Source organism: Gopherus evgoodei, chromosome 10 (genome assembly GCF_007399415.2).
Source record: "Gopherus evgoodei ecotype Sinaloan lineage chromosome 10, rGopEvg1_v1.p, whole genome shotgun sequence".
Taxonomy (NCBI): domain Eukaryota; kingdom Metazoa; phylum Chordata; order Testudines; family Testudinidae; genus Gopherus; species Gopherus evgoodei.
Genome location: NC_044331.1, coordinates 65,570,734 through 65,591,857, shown reverse-complemented (window position 1 = coordinate 65,591,857; position 21,124 = coordinate 65,570,734). Strand labels below are relative to the sequence as shown.

Below are 21,124 nucleotides of genomic sequence, written 5' to 3'. Positions count from 1 at the left end.
GGAATCGCTATCACTTTTCTTCATGTTCTTAAACATTAAGAATGTTAGATGAGTTAGAGGATGTGACATTGGATGATCTACAGTTAAACTCCTTAATTTGGGCAGATGACATCATACAACTGGCAGACACATCTGAGTTAATGATGATGCTCTTTGCTACCTTAGATAATTGGTATATTAATATGGTAAGAATAGTATAATCGTAAGTAGTAATTAATTCTCTCCTTCAGCACCTATATTAATAAAAATAGAATAGAAGTAATATTAATATGCACAATTGAAATCGATTCAGAAAGCAGGATCTTCTAGGTACTGCATATAGCTTTTGTTAATTTGGATTCTTCAGGGCTGTGATGTCACAAAAGGAAAAATCATAAAATGTTGGAAATGTTGAAATGGATATCTAATTATCTGTGGCTATCACAGAGTAAGATTATGAACCCAGCTAAATTTTAGTGTTTTGATTTTATTGACAAGCAAGCAAAGCACTAAAGTGGTAGTTTGTAAGCCTTGCTATTACACAAGAACAACAAGTGTGTTGCTAAGAAGTTTTGAGATTGATGAGAATTTTATGCAATTATTTTCATGTTGTGGACTTTCTGATCACAGCGGAAGAAAAAGTATTGTGTTAGAAACTTTAGTGTGTCGAAACCGAAACCGAGGCTACTTCAAACTATTCTACTAGGGAAATGCACAACAATGAAATGTCACACTGCTATTTGAAAAGCATTTTTATTTTCTGCTAACATTTTCAATTTAGCAACTGACTTTGGCAGGGTATTTTCTGGAACCACTGTCCATTATGTTGGGGAATATTGGCAACTGCTCATTAGCCTTACAAAACTAATGGTTACCACTGACAAAATGAAGTACTGTTGATTGACTTACCTTACTAAAATACTCTGCTCCCTGAGGGTGAATTCTGCACACTTGAACAGAGCCTTTACAAGGCCTATGTTCCACTTAGGTCCATCCCATTTAAGCCCTCAAAATGCATCTTAAATGGAATCTAAGTGTGCCTATAATAATAATAACCACCTCTTATACAGGGCTTTTCATCAGTAGCTCTCCAAGTGCTTTATGAAGGAAATAAGCCTTAGGCAGGCTCTCTGCACAGTGGTAAATGCCATCCTGCAGGGAGAAGAGATCTACGTGGAGTTAATGCATTGTTTGCTTTAAAATACATCAGCTTTCAGCCAAAATAGTAAAGACTGCAGAAGAGCATCTCTCTTCTTAATTCATCAACTCAGATTGAATATTGGTATAAATAGCTGATTTTTACATGTCAAAATAACTTTGACTTTGCATGTTGCATAACCTTGTTATCATTTGGCTGGTTTGTGAAATGCTAATCAGTGATGTTGATTGAGACGTGTGTAAACTGTATAATTTGAAGCCCTGTAGAGTCTTCTAAAAGTATGGCAAAAGTACAACATTATTCCTTTCTGCTGTGGTTTCTGGAGGTGTCTATAACCTCTGAATGACACCTGTGTAACCAGAAATTTCCGTTACTGCTTTTTGTTCTTAGAGTATTTGCTTTCCAAGTTATTTTCAGAAGACTCATTCATGTAAGATCATAGTCTGTTGTGGGCCAGAGTAGAATGAAGAATTCCCAGCAGCAGTGTGTTACTAACTTATTTCATCACATAAGGATACATCCATCCATAATGAGAAGAATGTTAACTAGGGCATCATCCAAGCTTTTGTCTAGTTTGCCTTTACATATATCACTTTCAAATGCTTTTAATGCCATCTCTGAACTTCAGCCCATTGAGTTATGTTTTTGTCTTAGAAATTACAGTCTTCCATAAAGTACTACTTGTTCTCATTTTTGCTAGAGTGCATTTGTAATTCATACTCCAGTTAGCAGTATAAATAATGCAAGTCCATGTAGTTAAAGATATATACGGTACTTTGCCATCATGTGCTGGAGTCTCATAACATCTCCTTTTTCTGCATTTAGAATAACTACAGGAGAATTTACACACAATATTAACTTATTCTGGTGTTTCTTTTTCTTTTTTCCTAGTGATATCCAACCTGTGGGAGAACCAGTAAGCAAAAGCAATCGCTCAAGAGTGGCTACCCGCTTTCCAAAGTTATCTCGGCACCATCAAAGGGAGCCACGGAACCTGGAGCCTCAAAGTGGTGATCTCTGACCCTTTGTATAATTGTGAACATCAGCACCATGTACTTTAAACTGCCCTGTGATTCTGACCTATCCTATACTGTTGATTATGAAAGGCCCTGGGGAGAATATAGCTGTATTGAGTTAATTCCTGAAAGGAGACTCAATACTAAGGTTCATCATTCTGATTTAACAGGTCACTTTCAAAAGCAGCAAGCATTTTCCCAATGGAATATGAGGGCTCTTCACAGGGCACTCAGCAAATTGTACACACTTTGTTTTGTAAAGCATTCTCTTTTCTTCTAAACTTACTCCACTACTTTGAGTCCCTTGTTTGTGCTGTAGTGTCTCGTACACCCATACCATCTATTTCTTTTCCTGAGATCTGTGTGCATCATGTTTGGAGAATATTATTTTTTTCTTAGAAGTACAACTGTAACTATCACTAATCAATATTTGTCACAAAGTTGTACTTAAAAAACTTTCCTAACCCATTGCCTTTTGGAAATGGAATGATTGTTGCTTTTTCATTATGATCTTCTGGTGCACTCAAGAGTCTTTTATAAACGTTACAAAGTAAATGACAGAAGGAAAAACAGTAGAGGGCAAAAATAGCCTGTGTGTTTCTAGTCAGATATTCCCAGAAGCTCTCACTTGTGAAGAGTTATTCTACCAAAATGGAGATTAATAATTTTCTATTGAAATTTTTGTTTTTGCTTAAAGACAAGGTGCAGTACAAGTCAGCTCAAGGAGTTTAGCAAAAAAGGAAACACAAAGTTAACATGTTACAGAATAGAGTATTCCAGCATTTGGCTTTGTTCTGTTATTGATTTCTTGCTGATGTTATTATAAAAACAGTCTCTCAGCATAAGGAAAGGGGACATTTGGGCATTCTTACAACTACTTTGTAAGACACATGAAATGCTGTTGCTAAAAGATTGCTTAAGTTGAAAGTGCCTGTCACCTTTTTACTGGAAAGTGACTTGTAACGATGTTGTGAGAACAACTAAAGAAAACTGGGAGAATAATTGTTACAAGTGCTGTAAATCCTGAAATGGATCAACTGGAATCCAGTTCTCAACATCTGTTAGCTATACTGCCACAGGCGGTAAACTGTGCTTTAGCCATCTTTTTTTTCCTCCGGTATAGAGTCTTAACCAATATTCATTCATGTTTACTAAATAATATATTCTGGATTACCTGTGCACCAGAACAACTCTCTTCTCACGAGTTGTTTGGATAATCTGTGTTCCCGTAGGCTGCTGAATTGTCTGGCTATACTGAAAGAAGGCCAGGAGACACCTGATATGGTTTTAATCAGACTGCAACTTTATTATTAGATGTCTATGACTTCCCAGCAGATAAAAGTGTATCGTGCAGGTAACTGCATGATCATTCAGTTAATACCTGGAAGGCTTCTGCCAGCCCCCATCTTTTTCCATGCAGGTCCCCCAGCCGCCCATTGCTGGGACTTTGCCATCCACCACCACCCTTGTAGGAGGGTTAAGGTGGGCTGTAAGAAAAGGGGGTTGTCTCCCTGCCATACCATGTATAGGAGCCCTGAAGCCCCTCTCCCACCCTGTTCCATTACTTTAACCCACACTTCCTTTTTAAGTCCTTTACCAAGCCATTTATCCAGTCACTGTACACATTCCCTGTGGAGTACCTGGACAACCGCCCCACACTTACATAATGAGTTGCGACATATAGCCTAACTCCTTTCGCTGTTAACCATAACAAAATCATCCCAGAACCTGCTGTGGAAGACAAAAAAACCTACCCCACCTAGGCCAATCTGCTGATGAGGGGAAAGTCCTTCCCAAGTGCCCTAAAAGTAATGGCTAGCATGATGCCCACAGCAGGTCCTGACCAAACCTGGTATTTTGCCACCTGAAGGGGAGGGAAAGGTAGGTGCTGCCTTGCCCGCTCTGTGGAAAAAGAGCTCCTCATGCCTAAGCTTGCTCTTCAACTCCCTCGCCCTTCCAGTCCCAGAGGATGAGTCAGAGTCACCACACTCACTCCACCCCCTTTTGCAGCAGCTTCTGACCTCTCTCCCTCATCCTCAAAACACTGATTCCTTTCCCTCAGCAAGCCAGACAACGGCCCCCCACTTAAAGGTGCTGTGTGGGTCATTTTTGTTATTGACTGTCAGTTTATTATGTTAAAACCTGACAGTAGTTATAGAAACCCAAGGGGTTGGGTTTTTTTCAGAAAAAGAAGTGACTTCTTATTAATGCACTTTTTTGAATGTAGAGCTATTTTAAAAAAATCTAATGAACTGAGACCCATATTCTTCAAGCCTATGTCCCATTTTGTGGCACTTATTCACGAGTAGCCCTATTGACTTCAGTCAGACGACTCATATGAATAAGGTTTGCTCAAAGTGAATAATGGTTGCAGAACTGAGTGTGAAGAACTGTCAGATTGCACTGAGTGATGGGAAAAGGCAACCAGTGGCAACTAGGTATTAACATGCGAGACCCCAAAAGAAAAATCATGTCCCAGAAATCAAAAATTGTTCTGTTACTTGCAGTCTTATCTGCTACTGCAGTATCTTCTGCACATCGATAATAGAGCTCCTTTACAAATGAATCCCAACAAGCAGCTTATCATAAAAGCTAGATGTCTTGGTTGAATCAGAAAATGAGTTAATATTGGTGTTTGAATCTGTTTAAAAATAAAAAATAAGAAAATCTGTAAGCAGACTGCAGCTAAAGCCTCTCCGAACCAATTAATTTGATGCATAACTTGTATATTGAAGTTTGTCTTTGTTGAAAAATTCATAGATTGAATGTGAGTTCCACTTTGAAAGACTAAAAATTCATATCTTTAAAAGGTCTAAAGTCTTTACAAGATTGACAGGAGTGTAATCTGTAATTCATGTGCCAACTTTTGCCTACTAATATTGAATTACAGATTGAATTGAAAGCCTACCTTGCATAAATTCCTTTGGGGAGAATTGGATGTAGATGTGTTTATCACATGAATCTGTTTTCGTCTTCAAAAAATAGTTCAATGTACAGCTTTTCCTCCCTTCTTTGAAAAGCTGCAAATGGTAAGGAAACTAATTTAGTAGACACACATGTGCTAAACATAGAATGACGTGTACTATCCATATTTTTAAAACTGTCCTTATTGGCTCTTTAAATTATCTCTCTCTCCTGATTAATTTGCCTTGCCTAATTTTTAGTATATGAATAAATATGCAAAAATACTGGACTTGTTTACAGTGAACAAGTTGTTCTCTGCTAATTTTAGCATAAAATTACTCATGGGGAAATTTTGCGCCACTGCACTTGTGCAGAATTCATGTCCCTGCAGATTTTTTTTGCTTCCCCGCAGAAAAATGACTTTGACAGGGAAGCAAAGGGAAGCTGCAAGAGCAGTCAGGCACCGCTCCCTAGCTGTGCAGGTACATTGTTTCAGGCACCCGGAGCAGCCAATGGAGAGGTAAATCACCACAGAGACACCCAGCTAGTGACTCCTACCCTGAGCTGGGTTCAGCTGCTAGTCCCAGGTGGGCTGGAGGCAGGTGAAGATGGGACTTCCTCTTCCCCTGCAAGGAGTGGCTGGGGCTGTGTCAGATTCACACCCAGAACCCTCACACACACTCCCACAGCTGCAGGAAGCTCTGCATCCTCCCCTTATTGCTTCACAGCTGCAGGGGTAGATGTCTCTGTATGGGGAGCTGCTGTCCCATCCGCCCAACCACCGTGCAGCTGGACCTCCCATACCCAGACACCTCCACCAAACCTCCCCCTTACACCCAGAACCCCCCTAGCCCTCCATAGCTGAACCCCATCCCACTGAACCTCAACCCCTGCAGCTGTATCCTCCCTGCACCCAGATCCCCTGCCTCCAGACCCCCGCCCCTGCACCCGGACCACCTCCCACTGACCTCCCTGCACTCAACACCCCCACAAGCCCCACCCCCTGTACCTCCACATCCAGACCCCTACACCACTGACCCCCAACTAGCTGCACCCAGACTCCCACGCCACCAAGACCCCCACTCCCAGGTCCCTCTGCTGAGTCCCAGTCACTTTCACTTGGAAACCCCTGCAGAGTCCAATTGCCCCTGCACCTGGAACCCCCTCAATGGGGGGGGGGGCCTCTGGGCATTCAGATCTCCCACGCCGAGACCCCCCACTGAGCTGCCTCCTTCCAGATTGTCCCACACAGAATTCTCTCACCCCACACCTGGATCCCCCCACACTGAGCTCCTCCACACAGAATTTTAAAATATGGTGCACAGAATTTTTAATTTTTTGGCACAGAATGCCCTCACAAGTAAATAAAATATATATATGCTACTAAGATTAGTGACTGCAGAGAACCTTCACTTTGTGATATGAGCTTGTGTTACGTACTGCAGTTATTAATCCACTTAAATACTCTTCTGTTGTCTCTTTTAGAAAATAATTCAGTGGGATCTCCTCTCCAGAATTAACACATTATAAAAGGTTATACAGTATCTGAGCCTGCAATCTCAGTAGAAACATTCAATAACAGATTATATGATATGAGCCAGATCCTGCTTGCTTTACTCACGAGTACCATGAGACTACTCACGTGAGTTAGGTGAATAGAATTTAGTGTTCTAAGGATTCTGGCCAAGATTTTCAGAAATGCCTACTGATTTTGGATGCCCTAATTTTTGGCACCTGAGCCAAATGGGGCCTAGTTAGTCAGTGCTAAGAACTCATCCTCTGATGATCAGACCCTTTAAAATGTTTTGGCACTGAAAATCTTGACCATCTAGTTTAAAGAATCTAGTAGGTTTATATCATGTATGCATAAAAATACTGTAATCATAACAATGGTTCTATTAAGTGTATAAGAATAATTTCAATTTCTCCCATATATCATTTAATTAAATGCATGCAGTTCTGATTATTAAACACTGCTTTCGCAAATCTAGCTGTGACTTTCTGATAGCTGATCAGTGGCCTATGCAAAATGAGTTGGTGGGTTCAATCCAATTCTTGGTAGATAAGCATGTACATCACTGAACACCAGTCATTTTGTGGTGATCAGAGCAGTTAGGTTAACAATCAAATAGTCCTGTCTTTTATAGAGTTGCCTTTTAAGTTTAGGATTGTAGCACAGTGTCAGGACAATATAGAGAAACTTACAGTGTTACCTCCTATTCAGTGCCTGTGCTGTATATTAGGGCACTATGAAATCCACATTAACGAGAACATGGATGGAATTGCAGAATAAAAACAAAAACATGGAATCCAGCACTAAAAAATCCAGCACAATACCAAAAAATAAAATTGTCTCCTCTCTGTGGACCCAGGGCCAGAGGAGCTTTGTGTCCCCACCATGACCCCTGCACTGGAGAAGATTTAATTAATTATTTTTTTAAATGGAAAAAAAAAGAAATCAGAAAATAATAAATCTGAAAATACACAATAATAAAAAGGATTTCATAGAACTCTATGTATATATACAGTTTAAATCTCCAGGGTCTTAATCTGGAATCTTTTGTGAATGCTTAAAAGAAATTGTAGAAAAGATTTTTAATGCTGTTTTCCTATTACATTCAAAATAAATAACTTCCTAAGAAACAAAGTAGACAGCATACAGTTTCAGTTTTATTACAGATGGGATTGTCTGTCAGTATTAATTTGTTAAATATTGACTACAGTTATTCAGAATCTTGTCTATTTAGAGACTCTGGCATTCTATACACAGATTTTAATGCACTGACTTAAATCATGTCTTAAATCAAATTTCCCATTTAAATCAAAACAAAAAAAAAATCCCAAGATTAACTGGAGAAAGGATAATGACACAATAGCAAAGGCTTAACTTGACCTGTCTATTAAATCACACGTTGGTGGAAGGATTCATAATTTCTAAACCAGTCCTGTTTAAAAAACATTGTCACATGGTTAGTTGTAAACAAATTGTATAATTTTATAAAATTTACTGCAACTTGTAAACCACTGTGATGGGATTAATATGATAAATATTTGCAGATACTGCATAATGGCAGTAAATAAGACCAAGATGTTAAGGTGCATTTTGTTGTTGTGAAGTGAATGTTTTATTGTACAGAACAATGTCTTTACAAGCTATCAAATCACTGAACCTGCTAGGAACCTATTAATGTATAGGATTGATGGTTCAGAACAGCTAGCTAGTAATAAATGGGACCTGAAATGAGCATTGAGTGATCTAGTGATGCTGTCTGTCAGTTCATATTAATGACCTAATATGGTGATCTTTTCTTATCAATACGTCAGAAGTGAAGAGCTGAGTTTTGTTGTTTTAGAAATGGGCCTCAATCCAGAAACCCAGAATTTTGCAGGCTGGTCCAGACTCTAGCAGATGTATAAATCTTGCCTGCCCAAATATAGCATCTGAATCAATCCAGCTTCAATAGGGAAAATATTAAACGCTTAATACTTGGGAAACTGACTAATTCCTAGTTTTGTTACAGATTGAAAGTTTCCTCTGTTGCTGTTGGGGCAAACTGTAAAATAAATGCTTCAGGCTTTCAGAATTTCATAGTTAATCCAAATTGCCTCTCCTCTTGTGGCTCACTTCTCAACGTGACTTCCACTCAGATTGGGCGCCAGTAGGGGAAAATGGATTTTACTCAAGGTCATGCAGGAGTTGGGGAGGAACTAGCATGGAAGCTGGCAGAAGGGAGTGGAGACCAGTGTCAGTGAAAGACATGTTGCAACAGGAGGCTCTCACCTGAATGTGTTGGAGGGAGGAGCTATCTTCCAGCACTTGACAAGAGTAAGGAAATGGAAAAGGTGTTACATCAGCTAAGAAGTAGGCAGGGAAGTAAACTGGACAAGCTGAACAGGAGTATATACTAATAATCCAAGGTTTAAGTTGGAGAAAGGACAGATTCTCTTCCTAACTAGTGTCATACTTACAGGAGTATGTTTCATGGGACTCTCCCACACACACCCACACACCTCCTTTTTTTCTTAGTCTCAGATTTGCTCCTCTTCCCTACACTTAGCTATTGTGCATAGGGCTGCCAAGACTGTGGGAAAGTGAATTATCCCATAGGACATTTCCAGACCAATTAATAATTATTAGCCAAGTGAACCTCAAATGTGTTACATTCCTGTTGGGAGAGGAAAGATCTTATAAAATTAGCTATTTGCAAACTATGGCCACATACGTTTTTTAAACTGATTTGAAGCTTTTAACCCTTCCCTCATAGTAGAGTGTATAAGCAAGCAAAATAAATTCTATTTGCTTTATAAAGGCACCTATTGACCAATGAGATTACTCTTTTCAAGGATTTCACTTTCTGTTTGCATTGTGGTAGCCATTCTCTTTATGTTGCTTCAAAATGCCACTGGGACCTCTCCGATTCTACACAGTTTTTGTGTTTCAGAGGTTTCAGAAAAATACCCACTTTGTTGTCCTTCATCCCATAATTCCAAATACTATGTGTGAATGTTCTTAGATTTACCCAAATTCCATGGGAATCCTGTGGAACAGATATTTTGGAAGCAAGTGAGGTCATGGCCAAAATTCTGCTCTGAGATCAGGTGCTATCTCCTGAGATAGGAGGGTCACCAAATGGCACAAAGGCATATAGGGTATGTTGTCACAGAGTTAACTTGACTCTAGTGTTCTGTTCTACAATGGGAGCTTCAGGCATATAGGAAAACTAGATTATCAGAGCCCAGCTGACAGCAGAATTGAGTCCTTAAGATCAATAGGAGCAGCACCCTCCTGCTGGTGCTTGAATAAGCCACTCCTGCAGATGCATTCAAGCTCCATCATCTTGGATCATGAGACTAATTAACTTAGTTGTCTCCTTACCATTTCCTCATTATTTTTTGGCCTATCTCATATACCACAACATGAAATATTAATCTGCTGAGCATTCAGCCATTTTGAATGCATGGTTTTGTAGCATTAGATATGTGCAATGTCTTAAAAATCATTTTAATATATTAAACTAGTGCTATTATGTTTAAAACTATAAGTTGATGTGCATTATGTTTTATTACACTTTCAAGAAAATATTAAATGTTTGCTTTGTACCCTTTGTTCTGCTCTGCTGCCGAACAATGGTGTGGCCCAGTAAATGTTGTTACATGTTCTGTGCCCCCCCACGTCCCCCAAAAAGTTCTCTTTATGGTCCTATTACATATAAATTGTATTATTTATGAAATCGCATCTGGAAATCTATCAATACATCACTCTATTAATAAGAACTCTTGTTTTTTCTGTTTATATTGACATGAATTTACACACAAGTAATTCACTGAAATATTTAAGGTGGAATAGATCAAATACATTCATATGGGAATATGTTTACCAATATTTCAGTAGCAGTGCCCATGTCGCTGAGAAAAGTTAAACCGGTAGTTGATTTTTTCACATGGATAATTTGAAATGTTAAGAGTCTACAGCTTTACATATAATGAATTTAAAGGAAAATAAAACCTTTTGAAAAGAAATCATAATTCAGAAGGTCTGCACTTTCTAAGAAGCCCTGAGCAAAATAGATTAAAAATACCCTTTTATCTGGGACCAAACCTGCTGGAAACCGGATTTCCTTTTTGTTTTTGTTACACAACTGTAGAAAATAGGCAAGATTATTTTAATTTTAATGTATATATAGTATTCAGATAAGCATCTATAAACTCTTTATATTATTTGTAAGCCATGTTATGTTAATGTTTACATAATAGAATTTTTAAACAAATGTATATATAATTTTCTAAATACTTTGTTGTATTAAATATTTCTTTTGAAATATCCTGTGGTAATTTTGTTATAATTTGGTTTAAATATGCCACTATACTAACAAGAAAATAAAAAAATTGGCATTTTGTATGGTAAAAGATAGCATGTTTGCAGCCTATTTGTGGTACTCGGCTGTTTAAAAACAGCGATCTGTGATTTATTTTCACCTTTTAAATGTGCAAAGTTAATACAAATATACTTTGGGCTAAATTTCCAAAACAATGTACTAGGCATCTGGTTTTAATTAGATTAAAATTCTCATTCATTGTGTCTGATGAAGCTTATTTGATGTGTGAAATCTAGGAGACATGGATATCAGATGTACAGTCAACCAAACAAATAAGAAAACAAAACAGTAAACATCTTTCAATTATATTCTCATCTTGTCTTCCATATTGCTGTTAGAAAGACACATTTGCCATTGAAAATATGTTCCAAGCAAAAACCAATACAATTAAATGGGGTCTTGGAATCACAGAAGTATTAGGGAGAGAAGAGTTTAATGAAAACATTATTATTAGTGGGAATATTTCAAACATTAAAAGCAAACTTTTTGTTTTATATAAGACAAACTGACCTATTTGACAAAGAGCAAGTCACCTTGGACTTCTTTATATTTTCTTATAATTATTTCAAATACAGTGGAATAGTTAAAGATCACTAGCTGCATTCTGTTCTGAAATCATAGTTTTCATATAACTCCATTGTTTTGTTAGACTCAGTGTTGCCTAGGAGTTAGAGCAGGGGACTGAATCACAAGGATCTGAGTTCTTTTCTTCTGTCTGCCAATGACGTGCCATGTGGCATCAAGCTGTTTTGAAAATTAGACCCATTATAATCTCCCTCTGCCTCCATTTTCTTCCTCCATAAAACACGAACAATAAAGCTGCTTCACAGATTACCTGGCCATATCTACAGATTTGGGATGTGTGTGAAAGCTTAGAACCTTTTGGGAAGGCAGCAGTTTTCATGGGCTTTGCATGCATGTGCCACATGTTAGTAAATGAGGCTATAAGGGGACCTCCGTCCTTTATTCTCCCTCAATTTCTTTTTACTACTGAGACAGAGAAATTGGAACTCCTCTTTCCTATAATCCGCCAGGTTGGATTTCGTTTTTAGCTAATTAGCTTTTTGTAAAAATGAGCTGTATTTTCTTGAATTTCTTGTGGAAGCTTACATAGTTGTAATTGTGTGCTGTGCATTGGAATCTTAGATGAAAGGCACTAAATAAATGCCAAAAGTATTAAATCTCATTTAGCCAGTGTGATATACAAAATCGTTATCCAAAAATGCATTTTCTTAACAGGAATTAGGCTTACTTGGTTAGGTCATTATTTTATTTCATTTGGTTACTTTCTTATGTTCAGCGTCCAAGTATTTGTATTTGGATCTCAGAGAAATCATATATTTGGACATCCAGATTGGTATTTGCATACCTAAAATGCATACTTGGTTACCTAAGTACTTATGCAAAAACGCAGCTGCTAAATTTGGGTGCCTAATATGACTGGAAAGCTTAAATTGGACCTTTTGTGTATACTTAGTCAAGTGTTGGGTACCAAAAGAAGTTGTAATTTAAAATAATTATACAGGCAGGAAGGGTCTGCTTGTTTACAACATAGTCAGGTGAGTAATTCCATTAAAACTGGTGAAACACCTTGTGTAAATAGAGATTACGCTTGTGTAAGATCCATTAAAAGCAGTGGAACTATCAAATAAAAGGGGGTTTGTAGGCTCAGGTGCTTTGTCCTTTATAAGGTGTTGTTTTTTTTTAAACAAGCAAACTTATGATCAATTAGGCATGACAGTTACAGTGCAGTTTACACAGCAGTGCTGAAGGATACAGCTATCATTAACAGTACTGTTTACTAATCAACTGCAAATGCTGAACCTTTCACATTTTAGTAATTTTAAATCTTGTTTAGAAAAAATGTGCCCATACAACTTGTCGGTCTGGACCCTAAGTTTTGAACAGAAAAGTTTCATTCCATATATATGGTTATAATTTACAGAACAGGAAAAAATGTTTTTCAGGATTTCATACGCTTTATTTTGTCTTGTTTAAGAACAGAACTGAGCAGTTAATCCTTAATGTAGGCTAAAGCCTTTTTGTTTCTTAAAAAAACTATTTTTTAAATGACGCATCAAATGATTTTATTCTTACCATGCAATATCTTTTTATGCAATATTGTGGCATGGTACTTATGCCATGCAATGACCAGCTGAAATAAAATACTTGCATCCATTTCAAAAAGGATTTGTGAATTCAGCATGATATTGTACATAGGAACATTACATAATGCTGTGTAGAAAAAGCAGAATCAAAACTGGTATGTATTATGTGATAAAAATATTGTTTTGTCACCAATTTTCTAGCAGGGCTGCTTCTGTTTATTTTTATTATGCAAACTCCAACAGCAATGACTTGAACTTTTCTACCACTGGTTCCAGTAAGAAAAATATTCAGCATATTAAACATAATTATATTAACAATAATGTAGTTGCTGCTTCATCTTTTAAGATCAGAGTCCTGTTGTCTCTGTTGGAATATCCTATAACTAACTTGGCCTGGGATTTTCAAAGGGGACTTGAAAGTCACTTGAAGTTGGGCACTTAACTCCCACGAATTCCTTTGAAAATACCAGCCTTGATAACTTCCATTAAATTAACTGTGTGGCCAGTTCTGGCCACTCTTACTCATACTCAGACAAATAATTTTCACACATGCAAAATCAATGGGGCTGTTAATGTGAATTTGTACTACTCGTGCTTAATATTGGGTGTGTGATTGGGACTGTATGATTCCCTGTCAAAGAGAACGTGGAACAATGACTCATACAGGACATAGTATAGAAAAATCCTGATTTTGTTACACTTGGTCATGCAGACCCATTGACTTAAGTGGAAATCATGCTTGATTAAGACCTGCCCCCAAATTAACTACAGAGCCTGGGAATGAATTAGATAAATTAAGTTCTAGGTTAGAACAAGGTTAGAATTTGGAGGACTCCTTCAACTCTGCTTTTGTGGATGTGTCAGACTTTTCATGTGAATTTAATATATTTTTCTTTAATATATTAGGAGTCAAGTTCATTGGGGAAAATGTATAATACTTTAAACTATAAGGCTCTGATATGTGTGTAGGCTATTGCATGTATTGGGAGGCACAATGCCAAAAGCAGAGTCCCTCCCAGTGCCTGAGGAGTGCAGTAACAGCCTGCTAATACTCACTTTGGCATGGATGGATCCTTAATTTTATGTTTCATTAAGAAAAAATATGATAAAAATGATTGAGAGGCTTGCTACATATATTTTCTGTGAAAAATAGTTATTGGTTAAGAGATAATAGCAGTGAAAAAATTAAGCACCTTTTGTACCATTTTGAATATATTTATTATTAAATTTATATTTCTTAACTTTATTTCCCACCAAGTTCCCATCTGTTTGGACCCTTCTTCTTAAAATTCCTCCATGAGTTCAAGTGCCTTTCACAACAGTTTGAGGTTCCAGTGTCTGCTTTCAAATCCCATTTTCAATTATAAAAATTAAAGCTCCCAATTTCATGTATTATATGAGAATGAAGTTTAAATGACCAAAGGACCTCAAATGCCTTCAAAAAGAATCTGGATTCATGGAGGAAGGGGGAACGAGAGGCCTCTTAAAACAATTGTTTTGTTTCTTTCCCTTTGCCCCACTTCCATGCCCAGCTGTGGTCTGGTGAGAAGGGTGCAGATATATGCTATAGGATGCTGGTGTGACATCACAAAGATGCTAGCCAAATAGAATAGAACAGTGCCTCGTGCCGCATTCTAATCCTAGACCAAGATGATTTTGGATTAGTGAAATAGCCATCAGATCTGAAAGTGAGTATTTTGTGTGAGCTACCATTTAATGTTTTTGCTTTTGCTTTTACATTTCTGTTCAGTACTGAATGTCTGTATTGGGTCATTCTGGGTTTTTATGAAATAAAAATAAATGATTTTTTTACCCTACTCAAACCTTCCTTAAAGTTCTTACTAAGTCTTTCCTGGTTACTTTGCAAAATCCAATTTAATAACTAAGTCTTAAATAATGACATACATTATTACAAACATCAACAACTGTGTTATAATCACAGGGGTCTAGAGGTGTGGACTCACCCCTGCGGCACCTCCAGCTGGTGACTTCTGGGAATTAGCTCGGTCCAGCTCCGGAACACCCTCTGCAGGCCAGTGATCTGCCTGTCCTCTCTCTGGCCCCCATGTCCGTCCCAAGACCTGGTGCCCCATTATCTGGGGTGCTGCCCCCTGGTAGTAACCCCCCAGTTCTGGGTCTCCCCCTCCCAGAGGAACCCCCAACCACCATCCCCACTTCGCCTCAGTCTTGGCTACTGCCAGTCATCACTTAGCTCCCATTCACTGGGGCAGACTGCAGTTTATCAGCCACTCATCACAGGCAAAGGGGTTTGGACCTGCTGCCTCTGCCTACCCATGGACTTCCCCTTTGCAACCCGCGTACCCAGTTGGCCTTACCCTAGGCCTGCAGCCTGGGGGGATTTCCAGGCCAGAGCTCCCCTTGCCTTCCCCCAGCCCTGCTCCACCTTAGGTATCCAGGTATGCTCCCTAGCAGCCAAGCCCTTCTCCCTCTATAGGCAGAGAGAGACTCTCTGTGTGTCTGCCCCTGGCTTCCCTGCCTTTATAGGGCCAGCTGAGTCTGTTTGGGGCATGACCTCAGCTGAGGCTATTTTCCCCCAATCAGTCCAGCTTTTCCCCTGCCACAACCCTCTCCTGGGCTGTTTTCACCCCTTCAGGGCAGGAGCAGGGTAAACACCCTGATACCGGGAGCGCTCTGTGTCTGCTTGGGTGCTCTGCTGGCTGGAGCGTTCCCCCCACCCTTTCCTGGCTGCCCTGCTGGCTGGAGCTCCTTCTCCCTTCCTGGGCTGCTGCTGCTGGTGCTGCTAGCTGGCGTGCTCCCCTCCTGGACTGCTGCTACTGCTGCTGAGCGAGGGGTGGGGGGGCCCTGTGGGCCAGCCCCCACTCCTCCACCTCCAGAGGGAGAAGCCAGGACCCCACCACCGCCACCACCACCGCTGCTACCACCTGCGTGGGGTCCTTCCTGCCTGGCCACCTGGGTTGTTGGAGGAGGAGCCGCTGCTGCTGGAGCTGTGTTTGCCGGGGGAGCTGCTGGAGCCTGGAGGCACGTGAGGCCCGAGAGGCCACCGGCTGCTGGGGGAGCGCACAGGTAGACCCTGAAGACCACTGTGGAGGGGGCCCTCAGAAACTGAGTGACTTTTTGACTGTGCTCTAGTGGTGGGGGTGTAGACTGTTTGTGGGGGCACAGGGGGTGTGGCGTGGAGCCTGCCCCCTGGTCCATCTGTGCCCCCCCACCCCTACCACCACCGTTGCCCCCTCCACCACCCCCACGGACTGCTTACCATCTGCCTCGCTCCCCACCTCTGGGACTCAGCTGCTTGCCTGGCCAGCCACGCCCTTTTTCCACCGTTTGGGCCTCCAGCAGCAGCCAGCCAAACCTTTAGCCCTTGCACAAGTGCTCGTGGGTGCACGCACCCCCCAGCCCCCTCCCCAACCTGACCCCTCCCCCTCCCCCTCCGTGACAGGCCCCCTAGCCTTTCCCCTTGTTGCCTGCCCCATTGCCCCTTGTAGCCTTTTGCCCACCCACCCCCAGCTTCAGTTTGTTTGCCTGCCCCGCCCGTCCCCCTTTGCAGCCTTGTTTGTCCTGCCTCAGCCCCGCAACCGGCCCCTTGGTCCCTCCGCCCCACTCCCAGCCTTGTTGAGCCCCTTCCCTACTGCCCCTTCGCCCTGTTCGGCCCCTCCCTCGTGCGCCTGTACCCCTCTCGTGCGCTTGTGCCCCCCCATTTGAGTTTTCCCCTCTGGCACTGCACCCCCTAGTTGCTTTTGTATCCCTTCCCTCCCCTAGTGTGGCTAGAGGAGCCGGTTTTCCCCTCCCGTGTCCGGTGACTGATCCCCGCCCCCGAGTCCTTGATTGGCCCCTTATCTGCCCCCCCCATTTTGGCACCCTCCTCCCCTGCCTGCAGCCTAGCGGAGAGGAGTGGTTGCCCTTCTTCCCCTCCCCTCCCTTTCTCCGGTGTTTCCCCTCCCTCCCCACTTGCCATGGCGAGGGACGCAGCGGCTGGGACCCCTGGGACGACCCCTGTCCCCCCCGCCCACCCTGCTCCCTCAACGACCCCCCCACTCTCTACCGCTGCCACTGCTGCCGGACCGCCTGCCACCACTCTCGCTGCGGCGCCGGCAGCGGCGGGTGCAGGGGTGACCTCTGCTGCCGCCACGTCCCTCGCCCCCTCTGCTTCCGAGGGACCCCCTCCGGCTGGCGGGAAGGGCCAGGGCAAGAAGAAGGGAAAGGGCCCCGCTAGGAAACCTAAGCCCTCCATGGCGGAGCCTGTCGCCTCTGCCGCGGCCCCACCACCGGCCGCGGCGCCCCTCCCCGCTGTTCCCTCCACCAGCTCTGCGGGTGCCCCGCCCCCAGGGCATACGCCCAGGTGGCGGCGGCCCCCCCGCCTACCGCTTTGTCATCTCCCCAGGCTGCCGCCCCCACTACCATCTATAGCGGCCGGGGCCCCTTCCCCACCTTGACCAGGAAGCACGGCGTCCGTTGCCTCCTGGTGCCCGCCTCGCCCCATGTGGAGACCTACGTGCGGGCGTTGGCGCGGGTGGTGGGGCCCACGGCCATCGTGGCGGCCTCCAAGATGTATGGCAAGGTCGTCTTCTTCCTTGCCTCGGAGGCCGCCGCCCAGGAGGCGGTGGAGAAGGGCCTGGCGGTGGGGGGTGTGTTCGTCCCCCTGGAGCCGCTGGAGGACCTGGGGGTCCGTCTCACCCTGACCTCTGTCCCCCCCTTCCTCCCCAATGCCGCCCTGTTGCCTGTCCTCTCTACCCTGGGGAAGCCCATTTCAGTGGTGAGCCCTCTCCCCTTGGGCTGCAAGGACCCCGCCCTCCGTCACGTCCTCTCGTTCCGCCGGCAGGTGCAGCTTCAACTGCCGCCGGCGGCACGTGGCGGAGAGGCGCTCGAGGGGTCCTTCCTGGTCCCCTATCAGGGGGCCCATTACCGGGTGCACTATTCCACGGGGGAGGCCCGGTGCTACCTCTGCCGGGCGACGGGGCACGTCCGGAGGGACTGCCCCTTGGCTCGGCTCGGAGGAGCGCCCGGGACCCCCGAGCCCCGGCAGGGTGCCGGCCCCGTCATCGCCGGCACCCCTGACCGCCCGGTGCCCAGGGCCGCCCCTCCTCCTCCTCCATCCATCACTGCTCCCGCTCGGGCTGCAGGGGTACCTCCCTCGGCATGCCCAGACGAGCGGGTGGGCCCTGCCTCCGCTGCCTGCACTCTGGCGGGGCCTGTGGAGGAGGGTGTGGCAGGGGTATTGCCGGGCGTGGGAGAGGGCCCTCCCCAAGGGGTATCTTCCCTTCCTCCCGCTGTCCCACCAGTGCCCCTCCAGGTCCACGACCCACCAACCCTGCCCTCTGACCCGACCCCTGACACCCAGCCCGTGAGCGACGCCATGGAGGGCTGGACCCTGGTCCAGGGTAGGCGGGGCAAGCGGAAGGCTCGAGCTCCGCTCTTACCACCTGATGCGGGAGCCCCCTGTAAGACCAGAAAGGGGGCCACGGATGCCGAGCCTTCCGCCGTGCCCTCGGGGTCGGCCCGTCCGCCAGTTCCGGCCAGGGAAGTCGTGGCGGCACCAGAGGGTTCCACCGTCCCTCCTCTGCAACCCCCCTCTGTGGCGGCCTCGGATTTGGTCCCCCCTGCTCCATTGCCGCCTGCGCCCCCTGCACCAGTCGGGGCGCTTATTGCCTCCGGCTCCAGCGGGGAGGACCCCGGGGTGGTGGGAGGTGAGCACCCCTCCATATTTGAGGATATCGAGGCCCTGGGTCTGACCCCGGTTACCCAGGGGGAGGATGACCCTCCGCCAGCGGGCCTCGACCTAGCCGTCCTCACCCCAGCTCCCCTCTCCCCGTGTTCCCTCCTCCTGGCCGCTGCATCCGCTCCCGCCTCCGGGGGACCCCTGGACTCCCCGCCCTGCCTGGCCGTGGTTGGCGCCCCGCTGACGGCCGCCAAGCCCGTTGAGGCGACGGCCGGTGCCCCACGGCCGGGAGACGGGCTCACGGGGATATCCCTCGGTGGTGCGGAGCACCCACATCCCTTCCCGGGCGGGGGCCCCACCGACGGTGTTCCATCTCCCGATGCCGTGGCTAGCGCGCCTACCACCGAGCCTGAGCCCGGCATCGCTGGGGACCCCCTCCCTGCCCCTCTGATCTCCGCGCCTGGCCGTGAGGAGCACTGCTCCTGACGGTTCAGCTCCTGCGGTCCCGGATCCCACCTCTGTCCCTATCCCTGACCTCGGCCCCGCCCTTGGCCTTGACCCCGTCCCTGTCCCCTCCACTGCCCCTGTTGTTATTGCCGCCCCTGGGGCTGTCCCCTTCCCTTTTCCGGAGGGTGACCCCCAGAGGGCGGGCTTTACGTTTTGCTGTCCCAACCCCCTCGGGGCTGCACTCTTCCCTCCGCCGCCCCCCGTCGAGCCGGGCTCTGTGGCGGACCTTGTGGCGCCGGCCCATCGGGCGCCACGTCGGGGGTCCGCCCCTTGCCTTCCCGTCCCCATGGGCCACGAGGTTGTCCCAGAAGCCCCACTAGTGGGTCACCAGGGGCCAGGGGCCCCACCCCCCCACGCGCTGCGAGAGGAGCTGCGGGAGTTCCTGGAAGACGTCAGGGGCTCCCGCAACAAGGTGGCGCTTGCTCTCCAGCGCTGGGGGGATTTCCATCAGATCCTCCGGGCCGCGAGGGCCCTCATGGGGGAGGGCAAGAGGACCGGGAAGCAGGGTGCCGCGACTTACCAGCGGGTCCGCGGCTTCCGTGACTCCTTGCTCACCTTCGGGGTGGGTCACGGTTTGCTGCGCGGCCCGCTGGGGGCCGTGGGCGTCCCTGCCGGCGAGGATCCCCCCCAGCCCTCCTCATGGCGCCCATCATCTTTGCCTCATTGAACACCCGGAGCTGTAGGGTGGGTTTCCGCAGGAGCCAGGTGCTCTCCTTCCTTCGGGAGGGGGGGTACTCTGTGATTTTCCTGCAGGAGACCCACACGGATCCGGCCGCCGAAGCCAGCTGGCGGCTGGAGTGGGGGGACGGGGTCTACTTCAGCCACCTTTCCACCCGTAGTGCTGGAGTGGCTACCCTGTTCTCCCCCGACCTACGGCCGGAGGTGCTGGGGGTTGCCGAGGCTGTGCCGGGCCGCCTGCTGCACCTCCGGGTCCGCTTGGAGGGGCTCGTGGTGAACCTCGTGAACGTCTATGCCCCGACATCGGCCCCGGAGCGGTTGCCGTTCTATCAGCAGGCGTCCGCCTTCCTCGGCTCCCTGGATCCTCGTGAGTGCCTGGTCCTGGGTGGGGACTTCAACATCATCCTGGAGGAGCGGGACCGCTCGGGGACCGAGCAGAGCCAGGCCGCCGCGGACGTCCTCCGGGAGATCGTCAACCATCACTCCCTGGTGGACGTCTGGCGCGACCACCACCCGGACGATGTCACCACGTTCACCTATGTCCGGGTAGGAGCCCATCGGTCGTGCCACTCCCGGTTGGACCGCATCTACATGTCACGATTCCACCTTTCACGGGCCCTGTCCTCCAGCGTCCGGCCGGCCCCTTTTTCTGACCACCACCTCGTCACCGTGACGGCCTCTCTCAGTGCGGAGAGGCCGGGGCCGGCCTACTGGCACTTCAACAACAGCTTACTGGAGGATGCGGGCTTCGTGGCGTCCTTCCGGGAGTTCTGGCTGGCCTGGCGAGGGCAGCGGCGTGCCTTTCCCTCGGCACGGCGCTGGTGGGATGTGGGGAAGGTGCGCGCCCGGCTCTTCTGCCGCGACTACACCCGGGGCGTCAGCCGACGGAGGGATGCGGCGATAGAGCAGTTGGAACGGGAGGTCTTAGAGCTGGAGAGGCGTCTGGCCGCCAGCCCCGAGGATCCATCCCTGTGCGGAGCGTGCCAGGAGAAGCGGGAGGAGCTCCGGGTCCTCGAGGACCATCGGGCTCGGGGCGCCTTTGTTCGCTCCCGCATCCGCCTCCTTCGGGAGATGGATCGCGGCTCCCGCTTCTTCTACGCCCTGGAGAAACGGAGGGGGGGCCCGGAAGCACGTCACCTGCCTCCTGGCGGAGGACGGCACCCCCCTCACGGATCCGGCGGAGCTGTGCCAGAGGGCCCGGACCTTCTACGCGCGCCTTTTCTCCCCGGATCCGACCGATCCCGCCGCTCGCAGAGTGC

General features: G+C 46.5%; 1 protein-coding gene across 1 annotated transcript in view; it reads left to right on the top strand.

Annotated features, from left to right (window-relative positions):
* SNX29 (sorting nexin 29) overlaps window positions 1-5,698 on the top strand; it is a 472,917-nt gene extending 467,219 nt beyond the window's left edge. The window contains exon 22 of the mRNA XM_030578064.1: window positions 2,030-5,698. Within this exon, the coding sequence (XP_030433924.1) occupies window positions 2,030-2,159 (130 nt within the window). The 3' untranslated portion in view covers window positions 2,160-5,698. The remainder of the gene's footprint in view (window positions 1-2,029) is intronic.
* The last annotated feature ends 15,426 nt before the right edge of the window (window positions 5,699-21,124 follow it).